This window comes from Oryzias melastigma, linkage group LG18 (assembly GCF_002922805.2).
Source record: "Oryzias melastigma strain HK-1 linkage group LG18, ASM292280v2, whole genome shotgun sequence".
In the NCBI taxonomy this organism is placed as follows: Eukaryota; Metazoa; Chordata; class Actinopteri; order Beloniformes; family Adrianichthyidae; genus Oryzias; species Oryzias melastigma.
The window spans coordinates 25,091,945-25,113,208 of NC_050529.1; the positions used below are offsets into that span (position 1 = coordinate 25,091,945).

Genomic DNA, 21,264 nt, shown 5'->3' on the forward strand with positions numbered 1-21,264 from the left:
AGGCTTTGGTGTCCTGACCACAGAAAAACCGTTAGTAAAACTTCGTCCATCACTAACAGCGTTTGACAGACAGCAGGCGCTGCAAACAGTTCTGACCTATTTCTGGTGGAGCCGCAACCAAATCTCATGGGCCGTGTCTAAAATCTCGTAGGTCACGACCAAATCACATTGGTCACAACCACATTTCGGGGGTCGCGACCTGAATCTCGTAGGTCACGACCAAATCTCATGGGTCGCCACTCAAATCTCATGGGCCGTGTCTAAAATCTCGTAGGTCACGACCAAATCCCATTGGTCACAACCACATTTCGAGGGTCGCGACGTGAATCTCCTAGGTCACCACCAAATCTTGTGGGTCACAACTAGGGATGTCCCGATCCGATCAGGTGATCGGAAATCGGGCCCGATCACGTACTTCATGACTCGATCGAAATCAGACATAGTCTCCCGATCAGAATCGGAAATTTCATTTATTCATATTATGATCAGCACTTTATATTTCAGGCATATTATTCCGTATAGATACTTCACTAGAACAGATCATAAACAGATCACCAAATGTAATTGCCAAAAAATGCAGCAGAAAACGGCAGCAGCTGAAGCAGAAGGCTAACGTAAACAATAGGTCAAGCTAGCTAGTAGATCACAGATTCAGACTTCTGGGATCAATAACTCTTTTGAAAACACTTTAAACTGACAGCAAGTGTCTGAGTTGGTTTGTCTTGGTTTTCTGCATTTTAACAGAAAAAAGACAGAGTTTAGTTTCTTTTTAATGTGAAGCTCTTTGTGCTGCAGACAGACTGATGACTAAACAGCAGCTGCTAACTGCTACATGCTAGCGCTGTGACTTAACTCCTTAGGACCCCAGCTGTCTTATGATAAGCCTGTTTTATTTATCTGACAGAGAAATAACAGTTAAGAAAATTAACTACTGTGGTAATAAAACCGAAAATGTGATGTCTTAGGAACTTAAAAAACTCAAATAGCCTTTAAAAAACAAAGAAACTAATAAATGGTTCTTTTTTTCTAATAAATGGTTCTAATTATATCAGCTATTCATGAACACTCATCAAATTCATGCTAGAACAAAGTCATCATTAATTTCTTAGAATTTTAAATTTAGGACAGGAATCAGATTTGGTCAAAAATGTTCAATAGCTCTAAAGATGTTAAAGCTAAAGTCACTAAACTTTCTCATGTGACTAATTATCACTTATATAACGAGAAAATAGTTATTTTTTTCCTAGTTTACTTGTTTTATTTTTAATTGTTTATTTAAGCTACAAAGTTTTCTATTAAAGTTTTTAATGATAAAAGGTTAATGAAATTTATATAAGGGATAACATTTTATTTAATTTGTTCATGTTTTAAATGTGTTACAAAAGTATCGGATTAGGACTCGTTATCGGCAGATACACAAAATCAAATGACTCGGAATCGAATCGGACCCAGAAAAACCTGATCGGGACATCCCTAGTCACAACCAAATCTAATTGGTGGCAACTCAAATCTCCGTTGGTCACGACTAAATCTCGTGAGTCGAGACTCAAATCTCATGGTTCGCACCCAAATCTTGTGGGTCGCAACTCAAATCTCGTGGGCTCTCAGATGTGATTTAAAATTTTAGTTTGACTTTATTTAATTATATATATTCAGGTATTGTTGGAAGTTCTATGAAAAAAAGGGTTCAGTGAAATGAAAGAGCTCCAGTGTTAAGGATTCTGCTCAGTTCTCAGCAAATGTTATGATAGCTTTGATTTGATTTTCCTTGTACTGACCTTGTAGAGAGCGCTGACTTTTTCCTGACACGTCATGTAATCTTCATAGTCTGCAAACACCTTAAACCTGGAACACATTGACGTAAAGAGTCCGAATCACTCCTTCATCTCCAACCACAGACTCATGTCTTTGATCATTCCTTCTTTCACATCAAACATTCTGATTTAACAGGTCAGACATGGATCCATGAGTCTGGATTCTTCCATTTCAGCTGTGAGCTCCAACCTGTCGTGGTGCATCAGCATGTTGACCAGATCCTTGAAAAGGCCCGGATGGTCTGGACTGAAGAAGCCTTCTGAGATCTGGTCCACTGCCTGCTTCAGCTCTGGGATGCGGTTGTAGTACGACGCAGCATCATAGCTAAGAGGTGAAACAACGTCTTTTACTGTCTCTTTGAAAGCATGAAACAGTAATAAAAACATCATTTGAATATTGCAATAGCTGTTCTTAAAGAATAACCAAACCTTAAATCAACTTTTTTCGGCTGTTGACATCTATAAATGGGTCTTTAAAAGTGCTGTCTGTTGGTTGTTGACAAATGTTTGAAAAATTAAAGTAAACTTGTTTAATTTCTGAAAATAGTCCAAACAGGTTGAATTGAGGCATCGGGCGGCCGTGGTGCAGCGGTAGGGCGGTCGACTCCTGATCGGAAGATTACAGGTTCGCCTCCCGCCTTGCCCGCCCATGTGTCAAAGTGTCCCGAACTGCCTCTGGTGGGAGGTTGGCGCCAGTGTTCGACAGCGGAGCCACCACCAGTGTGTGAATGTGTGAATGGGTCTGTGACTGTGAAGCACTTTGGGCCCTCGAAGGAGGGTAGAAAGGTCTATACAAGTATACAACATTCATTACAGTTGAGTTTTGTGATTGGTCAACTGGTTTAAGTCCCAGAAGTTTGACCTCATCCTGCTCAGAGCTCCAGTATAAAAGCCCCGCCCATCTTTGATTCTGCAACAGTTGGTTGTTAGCTTTAGCATGGCTCGTAGGTGTATTGCCTTCAATTGTCAAAAATCTACTAGCTTACACAACTTTCCAGTGAACTTGGAAGTTAGGGAACTGAAGTTGAGTATAATTGCCATTGAATCCAGTAAACTCCGTCCTGGTGATGGATTTAATGAACATTTCACTCTGGATTGTTTGTTTAACACGTTAGCATTTATTAGCTATGATACTAGCAGCATTTTACCCCTCTCAGACTCTAGTCTCCTTAGACCTGCAAACCTTCAGCTGCACCGGCAGCCCCGCTGTTGGGCATTGCAAAAGCAGCGTCTTGAGCCTTGATATATATTACTGGATTGGCCCTTGTCTATTCGCTGCTATAGACAGAAACGTGCGCGCTCAGGCGCCATTTCTATGTACAGAGTCAATGGAAGATGTAAGACATGCAGCTATCAACCTCAAAAATCAGGTTAGCTCCCTCATTTTCAAACCAATTTTCACAGAACATGACCTGAATTAAAGCTTTTAAAATGATTGATGGTGTGGTATATTTACATGTTTACTATCTCTAAAAACTAAGCTGTAAATAGTGCAAGAACTATGGTTACTATGGAACCTGGTTACCCTTTAACTTTTTCTAGTGCTGTTGCTCCACAGTAGTAATTCTTCAGGCTCAAAATGATCAGAATGACACATTTTCCTTTAGAGTTAGAACATACCCTTTCTTGTCCAGAGCCTCCACATCCTGTACTCTCATGCCAAAGATGAAGAGGTTCTCCTCTCCAGCCTCCTCAGCCATCTCCACATTTGCTCCATCCATGGTGCCGATAGTGAGAGCCCCGTTCAGCATGAACTTCATGTTTCCGGTGCCGGAGGCCTCGGTACCTGCAGTGGAGATCTGCTCCGACAGGTCGGCTGCAGGGATGACTGGACCACACAGACATAAAGGCTATATTACAGTGGTGTTACAGATGGGTACGAAGTAGATTGTTCTGACTAAAAATAAGTAACAGTGTCAAAAATATCTCTAAATTGTTACTATTTTCTAGGGATTTAAAATATAACAGACATGTATTGAAAAATGGATCAGGTAGTGGGAGTAACAGCAGCATCGGTTAGGGATGTAAAAAATATATACGTATCAAAAATTAATTGAGCAACTGCAGTACTGCTTGAAAATCAGATATGAACCAGATTATGTTGGTTAAAAAGTGTAAAATCAATTAAGACTTCATTTTCTACCGCCTGTCTTTTTATGTCCATGGGATGCAAACAAAAAGACGTCCAATCATAAGCTTACTTCTTCTGTGTATTACTTGTGTACTTGTGTATTCACATGTACACTCAGGTATCAAAAACTTACAAATACAATTTATGCATGAAGATTTTGAACTTAGACCAACTTAAAACTAGAAATTCAAATTGGCTCCTACACACACAATTTTAGAAAGTACACACCAATACAAAAAAATGACACACAAACCTTTTCACGTCTCCAAGATTTGTGTGTAAATGATGCGTTTAAATGCTGCTAAAGTGCTGGGTCATCAGAGTTTTCCCATCAGCCGCTTTGAACTTTTATTGTGAATTTTATCTGGTAAGAACTGGTATATGGCATATATATGTATTTATATCAATCAATTCCACCTTAAAAGTATTGATGATCTCACTCCCTCATTACCCTTCTCAGCCAGAGTGACTCTGTAGTTCTCCAGGAAAATGACCTTCAGGCGGTCTCCCACAACAGGGTCATTGTTGACGATGTCACCGATGGACGTGATGAGCTTGATGATCATCTTGGCTGTGTGGTAACCTGGAGCTGCCTGTAAACAGAAAACTCTCGTTAGGAGACACAATCCAAATGTGGATGTTTGAACATCTGAGTGTTCCTTACTTTTCCTCCAATCATGACGGTCCTTGGTGTCCATTTCTTGTTGGGCTCCTTCCTGATGCCTGAATGAACCACACAGTTTTAACAGTTCATTTTCACATGGAGTTTTAAGCTTTCGGGTGAAGACGGTTGACTCTTACGGTTGTACAGAGTGATGATGTGCAGGCAGTTGAGCAGCTGCCGCTTGTATTCGTGGATCCTCTTCACCTGGAGGTCAAACATGGACTCGCTGTTGATCTTCACCTTGTAGTGTTCCTCCAGGTGGGCAGCAAACTTCAGCTTGTTTTCCTTACATTCGGAGCACAGGGATGTCGAAAGGAGATTTCAACAACAAACAGTTTCACTTTGTGAAATCCAAGTCCTCACCTGTTTGACTTTAGCAACGTCTCGTATGAAAGCCTCATCGTTTACAAAGTCCAGCAGCTTCTTCAGTTGGTCCAGGTCCCGAATGTAATCCTCTCCAATCCTCTGAGAATTGACCAAACAAGAACAAATGCTTCTTTATGCCCATGCTACATAATCATTTCTTCTTTAAAAATGAATCTGGTTTGTGTGGACCCAAAGCCTTGTCCGTTCCAAACCTTTAACAGTGAAACCCAAACGCACCTCGGCGATGACCTCTGCGAGCCCCGGGTTGCACATGACCAGCCAGCGCCGCGGGGTGATCCCATTGGTCTTGTTCTGGAACTTGTGAGGATCTATCTCGTAGAAATCCTTAAATCTGGGAAAGAAGAAACATGCCGTCACAAACTCAACCCCCAGTCTGCTTAGAGCAGGGTCAGTAACCTTTAACAGTGAAAGAGCCATTTGGGATCGTTTTCTACTGATCAGAACCGAGAAGGAGTCACTTCAGCCTTTAAGAAATTTTATTTGCATTCATGGCCTTCTTTAAAAAAAAAAAAATGAATTAAGTCTATTTTTTGGCACGAACAAAAGCAAAAATATAAAAAGAAACTAGCATCTCTCAAAATGTTTTGGGATACAACTTATTTATAAAAGACACTCTGTACCAAACAGGATCATCTCAGTGCAGCTCTGGACAGCTAGTAGCTAATGTTGTTCAGCATAAGATGATATGTGCTTTTAACTCATAAAAGATCAAACTTTTTACCAAAGTTTTGTTTTGCATATAAAATCTGTTCATTCTGGAGGTAGAGTTGATCAAACAAGATGTCTTCAGGTCAACAGGATGTAAAAACCTACATAGTTTATCATCTATGTGAACCTCAGACATCAGTTTATACATTTAACTAAATTAAATACATACTAATTAAGAATTGTCATTTTATTTTATTTTTTGTTCTTTTCCCCTATTTGTCCTCATCAGTCTTACACTGCTGGGTTTTGTTATTTTAGTTTGGGGTTGGATCTTGGTAGTCTTAGTTTAGAGGCTTTGTTTATTTGTTTTCTTTATGTAGTTTTGGTTAAGGAGCTGCTGACTCTGACGGTCGACATGTCTGGATCAGCAGTCTCCATGACTTATTTTATGGAGAGATAACAGAGCCACGTGTGGATCTGGAGCTGCAGCCTGCAGACTCCTGGCTTACACAGTGCTTTTGATGATGTCAGAGTGGATGTGAGCCACTCCGTTGACCGCGTGAGAGCCCACGATGCACAGATGAGCCATGTTGATTTTCTTGACGTCCCCTTCTTCAATTAGGGACATTCTGCGCATGCGGTCAACGTCTCCAGGGTAGAGCTTAGAGATGCGCTGGAGAGAAAACAGAAAACCTTCAGAGTCTGAGCCCAAAAAAGCACCAGAACAACATTTATGAAACATCTCTTAACTCAAAACAGCATACTAAGTTTATAGTGTCTTTACAATCATGAAAAAGAATGAATTTGCACTTGAAATTAAACTTTAGAGTGACATAGGGCAGTTTTTGATTTTCTTTAATGACTAATAGGTTTGGGTCTCACCAGACTTCTCATGGTTTTCATTCCAGTTCTTCTGGTGTCATTCATCAAAACTCAACTTCCTACTGATTCTTTTCTTGAGCAACAATGAAATGTATGTATTGTTAATCTGCAGTAAAAACTAATCAAAACTGTACATTTCCTATAAAGTGACTTGCATTTACTTTTTGCTTTCTTCTCTTCACAGATAACAATAAAGGCTGATGTTTTTTAGCAGGAGTGTGTGTTTTCTGGTTTGTGAGTTCAGAAAAGGATCTCTCCTTCATAGAATGAATACGTACAAAAAAAGGAAGAATCTAACATTTCAGACCAGAGGTCTGCACCCTGAGGCTCTGGAGCTCCATGCAGCTCCTTCATCCCTCTGTTGGGACTCTGGCTGATAATTAGTAAGAATAATGTTTTTGTTCATTTGTTTAGTTTTGTCATTAATGTTTAGAGTTTTAACACTTCAGATAACTGAGCAAAATGATGGTAAAATGTTTCATTTTTTTGTCAGAGTGATTCATAATTAGAATAAGATTATAACAGAGAGATTTATTTCAAATGGGTCTTGACGTCAATATTTATACGCAATAGTAAAAGGAGAAAAAGAATGGAAGCGTATCAAAGTCATAAAGATAGAAATGTCCATGTTGACTTTTTAACATTCAAGTCAATCTGCTGCAGCAGGACCATCTGATCAAGTCAGGACCTGCAGGACTGTCTGATCAGGTCAGGACCTCCAGGACGATCTGATCAGGTCAGGACCTGCAGGACGATCTGATCAGGTCAGGACCTGCAGGACGATCTGCTCAGGTCAGGACCTCCAGGACTATCTGATCAGGTCAGGACCTGCAGGACGATCTGATCAGGTCAGGACCTGCAGGACGATCTGCTCAGGTCAGGACCTGCAGGACGATCTGATCAGGTCAGGACCTGCAGGACGATCTGATCAGGTCAGGACCTGCAGGACGATCTGCTCAGGTCAGGACCTCCAGGACGATCTGATCAGGTCAGGCAGGACCTGTAGGACGATCTGATCAGGTCAGGCAGGACCTGTAGGACGATCTGATCAGGTCAGGACCTCCAGGACGATCTGATCAGGTCAGGCAGGACCTGTAGGACGATCTGCTCAGGTCAGGACCTCCAGGACGATCTGATCAGGTCAGGTCCTGCAGGACGATCTGATCAGGTCAGGACCTGCAGGACTGTCTGATCAGGTCAGGACCTGCAGGACTGTCTGACAGGTTGGGTGGATTTTATTTTGAAAGAAACTTAAATTTAATTTTATTTTAATGATCACATTTTTACTATTTCTTTTGATTGTTTCTCTTAATGTTTTATGTAAAGCACTTTGAATTGTTTCTGTACATGAAATGTGCTATACAAATAAACTTGCCTTGCTTTGCCTAAATGAGCTGCTGTCAAAACTAAAAGAAGTTTACATCGTTTTTTATACATTTATATAAATATTATATATATATATATTATGGCCATGAATTGATTTAATAAAATTAACTAATTAATCACAAACTGGGAAAAAATTTATACTTAAAAGTTTATTAAGTACAGTTTTTGCTAGCCTCTTATTATCTTAACTTATTATCTGTGACTAATCCCAATATGTAATCAAACACAAATGTACATTTAGAGCATTTATTTTCAATTACAGCTGTTAACTGACTAAACATATATCAGATTAATCACACTTTTGAGTTGTGATTGATCACTAATAATCACAACGTTTTACTAGGCACATTTTATGACAAAAACAGACCAGAGAGACATTTTGCTTTATTTTTATTGTCTGAAATTTTTTAATTTTGTGTTAACCCAAAAAGGTAATTTGAGCGTACAAAACACATCAACAGTAAGAGAAGCAGAAGTCTACAGTAATACTTATGTTAATTAAGTTACAGTTAATTATTATTAACCCATTAATTCAAGTTAGATAATCGTGTGTGTGTTTTATATATATATATATATATATATATATATACACATATATTAGGGCTGTTATTGCTGAAACTCGGGTAGAAAACAGTATGTTTGCAGGTTTTAAGTCTTGGTGTTAAAATAGTCCCTATTGTTTCACTTCACGCTGATTATAAGGTGTGAAACAACACAATCTTCATAGTGCCTTTAGGTTTGTCTTCGGCTCACGCTGGATAAACCGAAAACATTCCAGAGCAGAAGTTCCCCTCACCTCCATGTGCCTCCTGTTGATCTCATAGATGATCTCCAAGTGTCGGGGCAGCAGGTTTTGAAACAGGTCGACGGGCCAGCGCTCCAGCGCCTCCGGCAGGACGGTGTGGTTAGTGTAGGCACACGTACGAATCACTATGTCCCAAGCCTGGACTCACACAACATGAAGATACTCTGTTTACATCCTCCTGACTGAAGAAGCTGAGTTTCTATGTAACTCATAGAAACATGAAAACAAGGATTTAGATTCACTGCAGGAGACAAAACCTGCAAAGCAAATCTTTACCTTCTCCCATGAGAGCTTCTCGATGTCCACCAGGAGCCTCATGAGCTCAGGGATGGCCAGAGCCGGGTGGGTGTCATTGAGCTGGATGGCCACCTGCAGGCCCCAAAACAGCAGATGGATTTAGAACTAGGGCTGTCGAATTATCACGTTAATCACCATTAATTAATTACAGGCGTTATTTTTTTATCTCGTTAATCTCATTTTAGCGTTGGATGGTAACTTCCGTGTTCTGCACACCTGGAGGAGCATTTTATCCCGCGGTCAATGAAGAAAAAGTAAAGTATCAAATCAATTATTAGAACTTCAGTCCTGCTATATTTGATATGTGGTGCATCGCGTTGTCATGGTAACGGCTTCAGCGTGTGGCATGCAAACCGTGCTCTGCTCTAGTTCCTTTTTGAGAACGGTGATCGGAATAATATTCCTGCCTTTTTATTATTCATAATTATGTTTAAAAGTTACAGTTTTATATTTTTAAAAATGTCGTTTTAGAGTGTTCAGTAAATGTTTATCCTGTTCAACCTAACGTGTGTTTTGGATTTTGGCCCCTTGTGCGATTGAGGGAAAGTTATCCTGTTAGTGCTCGTTTTTGTCCAGATGATGAAGCTGAAGTTCATTTAAGACGATAACAAATTCTAAATAGTTCAATTCCTCCGCGATGTTTCATTTCTTCCTTCTTAGATTCCCTTTATTTCTTTTCTGCTTCATTCCAGTTTTTAAATGATCAAATTCACACAAATAGGTTAAAGGAACCTATAAAATCACTCCCATGTTTTTCTACTGTCGTGCTTTGTGATCAACTCTGGAATAATGTACTATATCAACATCTGGATCATGACATCAATAAGGACTTTGTGTTCAATATTTTGGGGATTTCTCAGGAAAGTTTTTCTACTGATGAAGTTAATAAGAGTTCTCAGAGTCTGATGGTTTTTTTGTTCAAGATTTGGAAAAAAAAAATTAACCCTCTGTGGTATCAAAGTGAAGGTTGTAAGTCTTTTATAAGAAAAAAACAACATTTTTTTGTTTTATTTTGATCTTCTACTGCACCACAATGTCACAAACTTGAAGAGAATACCTCAAAACGTGGCTTCTGACAGCAATTATTAGGTAAAATGAAATCGATTCATTATATTAATTAATTACAGGTCACGATTAATGAATCCCACAAAAATAATCAAATGACAGCACTATTAAGAACAAAGTGAAACTTTTTTTTTGTTTCAGAGGTTTAGCCGCATGTTTGTTGTGACTTCTCAGAAAAGCTTTTGATTCATACCTACAGGAATAAGATCCTACCTCTAAACTATCTTGAATCAAGAACTAAAGACGGCACCTTGTCTGGCAGAGCGGAGAGATCCATCCTCACAAACTCTGTGGAGCCAAACTTGGAGGCTTTGAATCGGCGAATGATGTCTTGAAGAGTTGCTGCTACCACAAAATACTCCTGCTTCAGCCGCAGCTCCTTCCCTTCAAAGAACTGAAACAACAGTTACAGTCCCATTGACGGTCAGTCTCTGCTGCTGGTCACCTGGTCTATGACGGGGCTGTTTACAGTCAGACCTCGAGGGCCTCCTGCTGGTTTTCCTGCCTCATCTGCTGCTGATTACCTGCATCAGGTGTGTTTTTGCCAATAAGGAGCTTCAATGGCAGGTTGGTTGGAAAACATGGAGGACACCGGCCCTCGAGGACTGACTTTGGACACCCGAGGTCCAGAAGAGACAAATACACATGAGACCAAAGGCTGCATCAGCTGTAGACAAACATGCTCCAAACGGGAAGCATGCAGCCTCCTATGAGGGTTAGAGTTAGCCAGAAGAACACAGATAAACACAAACAGCATCAAGTTTGGAAATCTAAAGACAGCAAAATACCTGTACTTAGCTCTCAAGTACATCAGTGACAGGTTTGTCATTTTCATGTATATATATATACATGTTTGCTGAACAAAGACTTCCAAAAGCTTTGTTGTACGTGTTTGGGGAGTGAGACTGGTGCATTCAGAAGATGAACTGATCATCATTTTCTGCCTCCTCCCAGCTTTTCCTCACAAAACAAAACACATTTTTGTTGCTTTGTGAAAACACAAAACATTCCCCTCTGGATTTCAGTATTTAAAACTAAAACAAATGGATGTGAAAAAAAGAATAATAATAATCCAGTTGCTTTTGTATTTTGAGCTTTTTGAAACGTTGTAGTTTTTAGGAAACTGTTGCTACTTTTGCATTCAGGTCTGAAAGACAGTGACAGCAGGTCTGTGTAGAAAGAGACGACTCACGTTGTCATTGGGGTAGAGAACTCTGGAGATGTTCTCAGCCAGATTTCTGTCCAGCACAGCTTGGATGTAGCCTCCAACATTAACTGAGGATCAACAAATAGAATAGAAACCATCTCAAAATTGTTGGATTTTTGGAGTATTACTGTTCTATGAGCAACCTTCTGCAGACATTTTGAAGCCAAGAAAACGTCAGCCAGCACTCACAGTCTTTGAGGTTGAAGTCACAGGGGGCCTTAGCAGACCACAGTCTCATGGTGTTGACGATGTTGTTTCTGTATCCAGGAACAGGAGTGTCATAAGGAAGAGCCAGAACCACCTAAACTCCAGAAGAAGGTACAAGACTTCAGTCACCAAACCCTGTATAACCATTTCTATCATATTTGATGCATGTCATTCTGAGACCCCTATCTTATTAGCATAACTAAAACTTTCCTTAAAGGGTCACCAAAACCTAAATCAACTTTTTTTGTCTGTTGATCTCTATAGATGGGTCTTTAAAAGTGCTGTCTGTTGGTCATTGACACATTTTTGACTAATTAAATTAAACGTTTAATTCTTGAAAATATAGTCAAAAACTGTATGTGTTCTGCGCCCTACAGGTTGAATCGAGGTATTACAGTTGAATTTTGTGATTGGCCAAGTGGTGCAAGTTGCAGAAGTTCAACATTTGAAGCCACATCTCCACTGATCAGATCTCTAGCTCCACTAGCCCCGCCCCCTTTTCTGCATTTTTTTTTTTTCAAATATGGACTTAGAATGGAGTCAGCATCCAGCTGTCCTGCTTGGTCACCCTTGGGAAACCCATTGTATATGACTTGGTCCATGTTTTCTGCCGTGCAGTGCACTATCATTCCACTAGGGGCAGTAGAAGTTCTTTTCCTGCTCATTTCAAAATGGCTGCCACCATGGCGTCTGAAAAACACTTTTGGCGAGAACATTTTTTGCTAATTTTCAACACTTCAGGTTGGGATTAGCTCATCATGACTACTTGCTGTATTGAAAAAATGCTAAATTTGTTGATAGTTAATTATTTATTGTGAAGTTCCACCATGTTAAAATTTGTGGATCAAATTTGAGACAATGGCTATATAATGCACTTTTTTCCCAGAAACAATATTTTTGCCAAGTCACACATTGTAATATTTAAATATCCTAAAAATTTAATTTTCTGTCAATCATTTGATGTAGTGGGCTTTACAGGGTTAATGATGGCCAGTATGACCTTCAGATTGAATCCAAGGGGTGGACACGCAATAAACTGGACTTCAGCTGACAGTTGATGTGCATATGAGCTGGCTAAACTTGGAGAGTCCATCAGAAAGTTTATTTCTGTAACAAAGCGTAACAAACCAACATGAAGAGCGACCGCCATCCTGAAGCAAAGACGTCACCGTGGACATGCAGTAACAGTCTGGACTTTTCCTCTGGTAAAGACGTGAAAGTCTTTGATTCTTAGTTCAGTTTAAGTTTCACTCTGATCATCTTTGATCTATTTTCAAAGCATTCCCAGTGGGCTTGAATTATGATGATGCAGTTCTTAGCCAAAATTTAGAAAAAAACTGTCATTTTCTAGGACATAGTCTCTGCAGAGCAACAGGAGCTCATTAGAAAAGTTGTGGGTGGGACTATTGGTGAAAGGCAGCCCTGGCCCACTTCCTCTTCTTGTTGCTACGCGTTCTCTGTTTACATGCACTCCCACTAGCTACATTTTCACTCGCTGCTTCTCTAAAAAGACATCTTTTAAGTGCTGCTTTTTGGTTCTGTATCAGTGCCAGAGTCCGGTTGTAGTTTACCAAAACTAACCTGAGTGTCGACCCATTTTACTCCCTCAGCCGTGTGTTGGACTCTGCCATAGAAGTGCACAGGCCGCATGTACTCAGGGCGGGCCTTCTCCCATGGGTTGCCATAGCGCAGCCAATCATCAGCCTCTTCCACCTGAGAGGGAACATGCAGTGGCATTTAGTTTACTGAAAACACACGGCGCATCAAATGAGGTGTCAGGAAAAGACACCTGGCAGCCTGAATTCATACCTGCCAGCCGTTGATGACTTTCTGATTGAAAATGCCAAACTCGTAGCGAATGCCGTAACCATAAGCAGCCAGACCCAGAGAGGCCATGGAGTCCAGGAAACAGGCTGAGAAGGAGACACGGAGCGTTGTGAGAGGAGGCTTATGGGTAATTAACTCTGCTCAGAGTAGAGCTGCCACAAACGATCATTTTAATAATAAACTAATCACTGATTATTTTTCTGACTAGTCGACTAATTGGGTCATGCGTAAGGAGGATGTAAGGGACACCTCTTAGCCATCACTAGCTTTAAACTAACTAAAAACTAGATATATTGCATTACCTGCAATAATGCTAGTGTGAATGCTTTTTACTGAAAGTAGTGACTGAAGATGCTGATGCAATCGACTTTAATTGATGAAGGGATTACAAAAGCTGTTTGCAAAATGTTAAAATGGCTAAAAGACTGGAAATTTCATTAAAGAACTATGAAAGAGCGATGAAGTTGACCTAATTTCTGACAAATTTGTAGTAAAATTGCTTAAAATCCCTAATACATGCTAATTTTGCAAAAATGTTAAGTCTTGCTTAAATATGAGATAAACTCCAAATTAGCCAAAAAGGCTAGTTTGTTGCTTAAATACTAGCTAAACTCCAAAATAGCCTAAAATTCATCAGTAAACTAAATTTGTCAAAAACGTTAACATGTTGCTAATATAAAAGCTAAACTCCAAAATAGCCTAAAGTTACTCTTCTCCATTTGTAAGAAACGTTAGCCTTTAGCTAAAATAGAAGTTAAACTATAAATTATCCTAAAAAAAACATTAGCATGTTGGTAAAATATTAGATAAACTCCTTTTTTTTATTACTATAAAAGATGAAAATATAGCCCATAAATAAACTGTATTTAAAGACTTGGCATCTGAAACGAGGAACTATTTTTACTAAAGATAAAGTTTTAGTCTCAATGACTAAAATATAACAAGTTCATCTTTTTGCGCTGAACGCTCACAACTTTGTTTAACTTTACTACACTCTGACTCCATGTAATATAAAGTAACGACTAATCATGTATTAGTTTAATTGTTGACTATTTTAATAGTCGATTCGTCGACTAATTGTGGCAGCCCTAGTTCAGAGCCCTAAAAACATGGAGATGTTTAACTCTCAGCCTGTCTGCAGCTCACCAGCAAGGCGCCCCAGTCCTCCATTGCCCAGCCCTGCATCTTCCTCAATGTCCTGCAGCTCCTCCATGTCCAGACCCAACTGAAAAACACAGGTTTCATGAGTGGAAGGGAAGACAACAACCATGATGTTCCAGGGAAAACAAAACATTTGTAAATGCAGTTATTCCTCTGCATGAGCTCAATCAAGCATTCCACTGAGTGCACTGATGATGTGTGTTCTGTAGTCTCTTAACTCATAGTTGAGTGTTTAATATGTTGTAGAAAAACTCAGAGGGCATCTGAGCCTACTTCAATGAATATTACTAGAAGATGCAATTCACTTTAAATATCAGATTTGACTAAACTATGACATTGTGATGAAACAACATGAAAAATCAAAGCTTCAGTGTAACTTTATGTTTCCTGGGTTCCTGATTGGGTGAGAGGCAGAGCCTTCAGTAATCAGGCAGCACAGTTAGTTCCCAGTTTGAACTCAGAGGTCGAGGGGCAAAAGGCCTCTCTAGTTTTAAGGCTCAACACTGTGGAGCCCAACTCATTACAGTTCCTGACATTGCTGGTTAACTTTTCTCTCCTTTTTAATCTCTCCTTTTGAAATGACTTTTTCTGTCTTCAGAGCAAGACACTTACAGACTACAATCTCTCCACTTCAGGCTTAGTTTTTCCCATTTTAGAAAAAACTTGTAGTATGCGGATGGAGATTTTAAAATAGCTTTTGTTTTTTCTGCTATAGACTCAGCTGCATGAAACCCCCCTAGGGATAAAAAGAACTTCCTTTCCCCAGTCTATGTTAGTGATCTCCAATCTGGAGATCAAGTACTCCTGAAGTGCCTCGAGATGAGTTTGGGGGTGGTGTCTAGTAGGCGGATGGGGGGAGATTGTTGGGCCCACGAAGGAGCAACATCCTGCTCATGTCGAAGACCAACATCACTGTTTTTTGTTAAGTTTAACTGAAAAGTTCTGACTTTTTATGTTTTTCGTTTACTTTTGCATCATATTTATGGGAACGGATGGCTTTCTTTCTGTTTTTTTTTTTTGTTTTTTATTTTTTGGGGGGGATAGTCACATTTTTCCCCCTGAAATAATGAGCTTCTTCCTGATCTTCAGTAACTTGAGGAGGTAAAATGGGATTTCTCTCAAGACAGATGCACTTTTGTTTTTACAAATCAACAATCACGCTTTCATGTTGTGGACAACATCCCAAAGTCGCAAAATTGTGTCAAACATCAGACATCCATCCAATTCCCCCCACTGGTCCTGGGCGGGTAGCTTAGACAGGGACCTCCCTCTCTACAGGAATTCCCTCCAGTTCTGCTGGTAGAACCACGAGACGAGAAACACAGTCCCTCCGTCTCAAGTCGTCCCCAGGCCTCCTCCTAGCAGAACATACCCCAAACTCGTCTCCAGGGAATTGTCCAGGGGGCATCTGGAAGAGTTGACTGAGCCACCTCAAGTGGCTCCTCTCAGTGTGGAGGAGTACCAGGTTTACTCTGAGCTGCTCTGGCCTGACAGAGCTCCTCGTCTCCTCTCTAAAGTAGTGTTCAGCTACTCTGCAAAGAAAACTCAGTGTTTAGGATCTTTTGGTTATGACCCAAAGCTCAAGATCACAGATAAGTGTTGAAACAAAGATTGACCAGTAGATTGCTTTCTTTGCTTTTCGCTTTAGCTCCTTTCTCGACCACAACAGACTAATTCAGCAAACACATTTCTGCAGGCGCTGCACCAATCTCGAGGTGAAGTCAGTCTCCCGTTCCAGCCTTCCCTCACTCGTGAACAAGACCCTGACAGCTTCTGCCTCAAGATCCTAAATGAGGGAACAAACATTGTTGCAGTCATAGAGAAGTCAACCTTTGACTGGAAAGTAGCAGATTTGGTCCCTGCCTTGTCTGCCCACGTAGTGTCCTTGGGCAAAACACTGATCACATGCAATGAAAGGTGCTCCTGGGGTCTGGATAGCCCCTTGCATTGCAGCTCTCATTGTGAGATGTGTCTGTGCCTGGGTGAATGGACATGTGGCTGTAAGTTTACTTAGGGCCTTAATCAAGGTAGAAAAGCATTACATACATACATGCCAAAGCCCTTCTCTCCCTCTCACCATGGCCTCCAAATTGGAGATCCAGCTGCTTCACACTTTACTGAGAAATGGCTTAGTGCACACTGAAGGTCCTGGTTCAATGAAACTAACAAAACAGTGTCCTCTGCAAAAAGCAAAGAGGAAAACCTGAAAGTCCCCAAACCAACTCTCTCCAGTCACAGGCTGTACCAAGAATGTCTATCCTTAAAAATCATGAACAGATCCAAGCATTATTGCCAGAGTCCAACAAGCATCTGGAAAAGATTTAAATTACTGCTGGCAATACAAACCAAACTCCTTGCCTGACTGTACAGAGTCCAGATGACCATTAGTAGGAGGGCCAAAATGCCACCTTTCTGGAGAGTCTCTGAGTGCCATGAGGGGCAAGATAGAACTCTTTCTCCAAATCCTCAAAGCACATGTGGTTTGGAGAACTCCCATAACCATTCAAGCTCTCTGTATAAATGTATAGCTGAGCCGCTGTTCTATGACCAGGATGGAAACTGCACTGTTCCTCCTGAGTCAGAGATTTGACTATTGTCAAACTCTCTTCTCCAGTATCCTGAAGTAGATTTCCTAGAGGAGACTGAGTAGTGCAATTCCTCTCTAGTTGGAGCATTCCCACACCCAAAGAGGGACCACCACACTGCTCTGCCAGTCCAGTGTGTCATCCAACATCCAGAGACTTGAGGTACTCGGAGCAGACCTCATCTATCTCTGGATACTTGCTTTTTGACATCCAACCTGGGTGGAGGTTCACTCCCGGGTCCTCAGGCTCAGCTTGCTCTGTTGAAGGTGTGTTGGCGGATTTAGAGGATCCTAAAAGGGTTTCTTCCTCCTCTTGAAAATGTCCTCAGTGAAGGCCAACACCTTATCATTCACATTCTAGACAGTGTTGGAAGAGAACTACTTGCCCTGTCTGATTGGTTTGCCAGAATTTGATTGGAGACAACTAACGGTTCTTCCCTGTAGAGAATGCAACTACCTGAGCTGCATGCTACTTGGACTGCTGATACCTGTCAGTTGCTCTGGAAGTCCCAATCCAGCCAGCTTCAGCCTTCTTCAGCTTGATGACCTCTTGTTCTTCCCATGAACACCACCGCAATTGTTGATTGCCCCCTTGACTTGCAGCAGAGACCCTACAGCCACAGCCTCTAACAGCAATATTGACTAAATCTGTGGAAAACATGGTCCACTCAGCTTCCCTCAGTACCAGGTTAGAGGTTACCCAGCCAGACATTTCCAAAAGACTCTCACAGTACGTTTGGGCCAACTGAGTCTAACCACCCTCACCTCTACCAGCAAATGGGGCAGCCGTGGTGCAGCTAGACCAGCTGACCTCTGGTTGAAGGGTTCTCGCCCAGCATACACATGTTTCAAAGTGTCCTTGGGCAAGATGGTGAACTCCACATTGCTCCTGGTGGTCGTGGTTGGTGCCAGTGTTTGGCAGCAAACACATCATTGTGTGACTGTGTGAATGGGACTGCCTGCAAATTTTATATGAAGGAGCATGATAGAAAAACACAATATAGCCATTACCAAATCCAACCACCACAAACATCAACATTCAACCTTCAGGAAGATTCTTCAAAATAATGTTGTGTAATGTTTGTAATACTTTTGGTTTGTTTTAAACTAAATTGTATCATTTGGTGTTTGGGAGTAAATGAGTGTAAAGTCTCATCTCCTAAAGTAGATTTGTGAGTGACATCACCAAGTCTCCTGAAGACTTGCAAAGGTCTACAGCTTAAATCCCTGCTAATCCACAGTTACCATTCACTCTAAGCCAAAACATTTAAGGCTAATTGTGAGAAGGGTTGTTTGATACTTTATGTTTTACCAAGCACAAATTCAAAGTAGCAAACGGCCTTTACCTGGTAGATGGCCTCATCACACGCGTTCTCCAAGCCCAGGTTCACCATGGTGTTCTGCAGAGTGCGTCCCATATAAAACTCAAGGGATAGATAGTAGACCCGCTGCAGGAGGGACAGGAGAGCAAACAGATGCTGGATTGAAGCTGTTCCAAATGTGTTCCAAATGTAACTTACTGAAGAGAGAATCACTTTAAAAGCATGAATGCATAAAATAAATATGTTTCAAAGCAAGATGTTTCAAAAGTTGGCTGCTGCATCCTCTTCACTTCACCAGCATGAAGACACAGGCCCTCTGTGGAGGAGATCTACCTCCTTAAAAATGTCAAACATTTTTCTAACATTTACACTTAAAATTCTTGAAGTTCAACAACTTCTTGCAGCCACGGTGCCTGTATGGCCGTGTCACTGGACTTCTGCCAGTGACATTCTGTCCCTTCCTGCTGCTGAACAATCAGGCAGGTCAGAAAAGACGCAGATAAAGGTAGACGTTGCTCAATAGATAAAGATGTTTCTGTCACGTCTAACAATAGAGAAAGTTCTCTGCAATCTTAACAGGTTTTGAGCAAACATGAACACGAAAAGGGGGGGGGGGGGTTGTTAGAACTTTCTTTATTTCCTCCATGAAACAATACAAGTATGAATGATGAAGTTAACACTGGTGCTTTAACTCCTTCGTAACCACAGGAGGAGGCCTTTGCAGCGCAGACCTACAGCAGCTGCAGCCGCAGGTGGAGCTGCCGCTGACTGCAGACTTTATCTAAAGCAGCTCATCAGTCACTGTCTGCTCTGATGGCAGGGGGCGGGCCAGCTGAAGAAAACCTCTTGCGTAATCCCGTTAAGGAGCAGCTGACTGTCTGCCGCAGCGCGCAGGCCGCATGCAGCTTTGCGGCGGCGGCCGTGTCAAGGTCAGGCGGCGGCGGCAGCGGCTGCACATCTGCACGCAACAGCTGAAGCGCCGAGGCGTGCGCGCAGCGGAGCCGCGGTGTGACTATAAATGGATATGAACAGCAAAGTGGCATGCACGCGCACGGGCCAAGCATCAGCTGTGACCCTGCAGCGCGGCCCCTCCCACCCCGCTCCGCTCAGCGGCGTACGTGCTGCAGCGCAGCCGCGCAGCATCGCTCACCTTCGGGTCCTTCTCGTAGTAATGCTGCTGCGTCCGGATCCAGCGGCCCACCAGGTGGTCCCGGACCGTGTTGGCCAGGGCGAAGTAATAGTCCCTCTTGGTCGCCACGTTCCGGTCCTTCACCAGGGTGAAATGAAGGTGTCGGTTGAAGTTCGTCTTCAGGTCGGCGACGCTCTCCACCCCGGCCAGTCCCCGGACGGAGATCTGCTTCCGGCGGTCGTGGTCGCTCAGCGGCTTGGCCATGGCGGTGCTGGTGTGCGTGGAGGTCAGAGCGTGGAGGAGGACTACCGGCGGCCTGTGCTGAGCTGCCTCTGGCTGCTGCTGACGCTCCGGTCTCACTCCAGCCACAGCGCGGAAAAAAACTGGCACTACTTCCGGTGGCGTTTCAAAGTAAAACTTCCTCAAAGGCCTGAACGGGAGTAGCTTTGACTGGATATGAGAACTGTTCTATTGAAATTTTCTATTTTACAGTCACTGTTCTGCAGCCTTTGACGCTAAAAGAACCATTCGGTTCAGTTCCTGCAAACCCAATGAGAGTCGCAAAGTCTCACTGTAATGTTTAGAAAATATATTTTACTGATGTTGTTGTGGCATTACACAGAAATTTAGCGTTTAAATGATTACAATATTTAATTATAATAGGGGTTTTATACATATTTCCAAATAACTTTGAAGTCTAGCCAGAGAAACATCATAGACTGTAAAAATTATTTTATACACAGTCTATGAGAAACATGCAAGTTCCTTTCAAAATAAAATACACCAACACTTTCCGGCTGCAATAGATTGACTTGAAAGAAAAAAAGGATAGATAGATTGACAGATAGATATCTGAGAAAAAGTAACTGTAGTATAGATCATAACCTTGGTTACCAATTCCTTTGAGTGTTTTTTTCTGCACAAATGAAATGAATCACAAATGTGGTTAAGTTGAGCTTTTGTCTGAGTGACATGTGGAAATCTGTGAAAGAACTACGCTAAAGTTAAGCCATAGATATACTAGTGATTATATGAACACGTGATTCTTTTTTAAACCAAAAATAAATAAACTCTAGACAGTGCTCATGTAACGTAACCACTTCTTCAAATCTAAACATTAGCTAATCCACTTCAAAGCTGTATTTGCTCTCCAGGTGAAATTCCCGCCATCAGCTCAGGTGTGTTTGCTCTTGAAGGCCAGTCTGCATCAAGCTCATTTGATGCCTATCAGGTGTTGTTATCTTCAATCATGGCAAATCAACCAGGATCAGAAACATTAACCCTGGCCCAGACCATCACACTGCCACCACAGTTTAAGTGTCTTCTTTTTCAGAAATGCACACACACTTATCTAAAGACAATGAATGTGTGATTTGTCATTCACACATTTGACTGTAAATTCTGGGAATTAACATTTTAGTCGAGGTTGAACATTTTTCTTTCATTAATCTTTAGTTTAGTTAAAAACTCTAATCTTACTTGAAGTTGATGACTGTTGAAACCATGGATTAAATGTGAAGACGATGAAAGTAGTGTTTTTAGCATGTTCTTGTGGCATTTTTCTCGTGATGGAGGTAATTTATCAAGAAATTAAGATTAAAATTCAATTAGGTGTTTTCTTTTATTCAAATTGTTGTGAATCAAGAGCAGACAAAAACATTTGTTGGAAGGAGCTTGTAACGGTGACTTAGAGCTTACAACAGCAAGCTACAAGCTCCGCTCCATTCTGTGGCATCCACTTATAAACG

At 41.3% G+C, this 21,264-nt stretch overlaps 1 protein-coding gene and 1 long non-coding RNA gene across 2 annotated transcripts; one reads left to right on the forward strand and one right to left on the reverse strand.

The window, feature by feature from the left end:
* On the reverse strand, positions 1 to 19,780 carry LOC112155919 (glycogen phosphorylase, muscle form; the record flags this gene model as incomplete). The annotated part of the gene is given in 20 exon segments (XM_024287961.1): positions 1 to 13; positions 1,779 to 1,845; positions 2,005 to 2,139; positions 3,435 to 3,642; positions 4,397 to 4,538; positions 4,610 to 4,668; positions 4,747 to 4,894; positions 4,973 to 5,074; positions 5,213 to 5,327; positions 6,154 to 6,317; positions 8,709 to 8,855; positions 8,994 to 9,086; positions 10,330 to 10,473; positions 11,272 to 11,354; positions 11,476 to 11,587; positions 13,075 to 13,206; positions 13,303 to 13,406; positions 14,467 to 14,545; positions 18,412 to 18,513; positions 19,538 to 19,780. Coding segments are annotated over 20 exon segments (2,392 nt in total), but the record flags the coding sequence as incomplete, so codon positions are not given.
* On the forward strand, positions 6,313 to 6,742 carry LOC118600058. Its single transcript, XR_004949631.1, has 2 exons — positions 6,313 to 6,617; positions 6,711 to 6,742. It is a non-coding gene; the product is annotated as an uncharacterized LOC118600058 (long non-coding RNA).
* Positions 19,781 to 21,264: the final 1,484 nt, after the last annotated feature.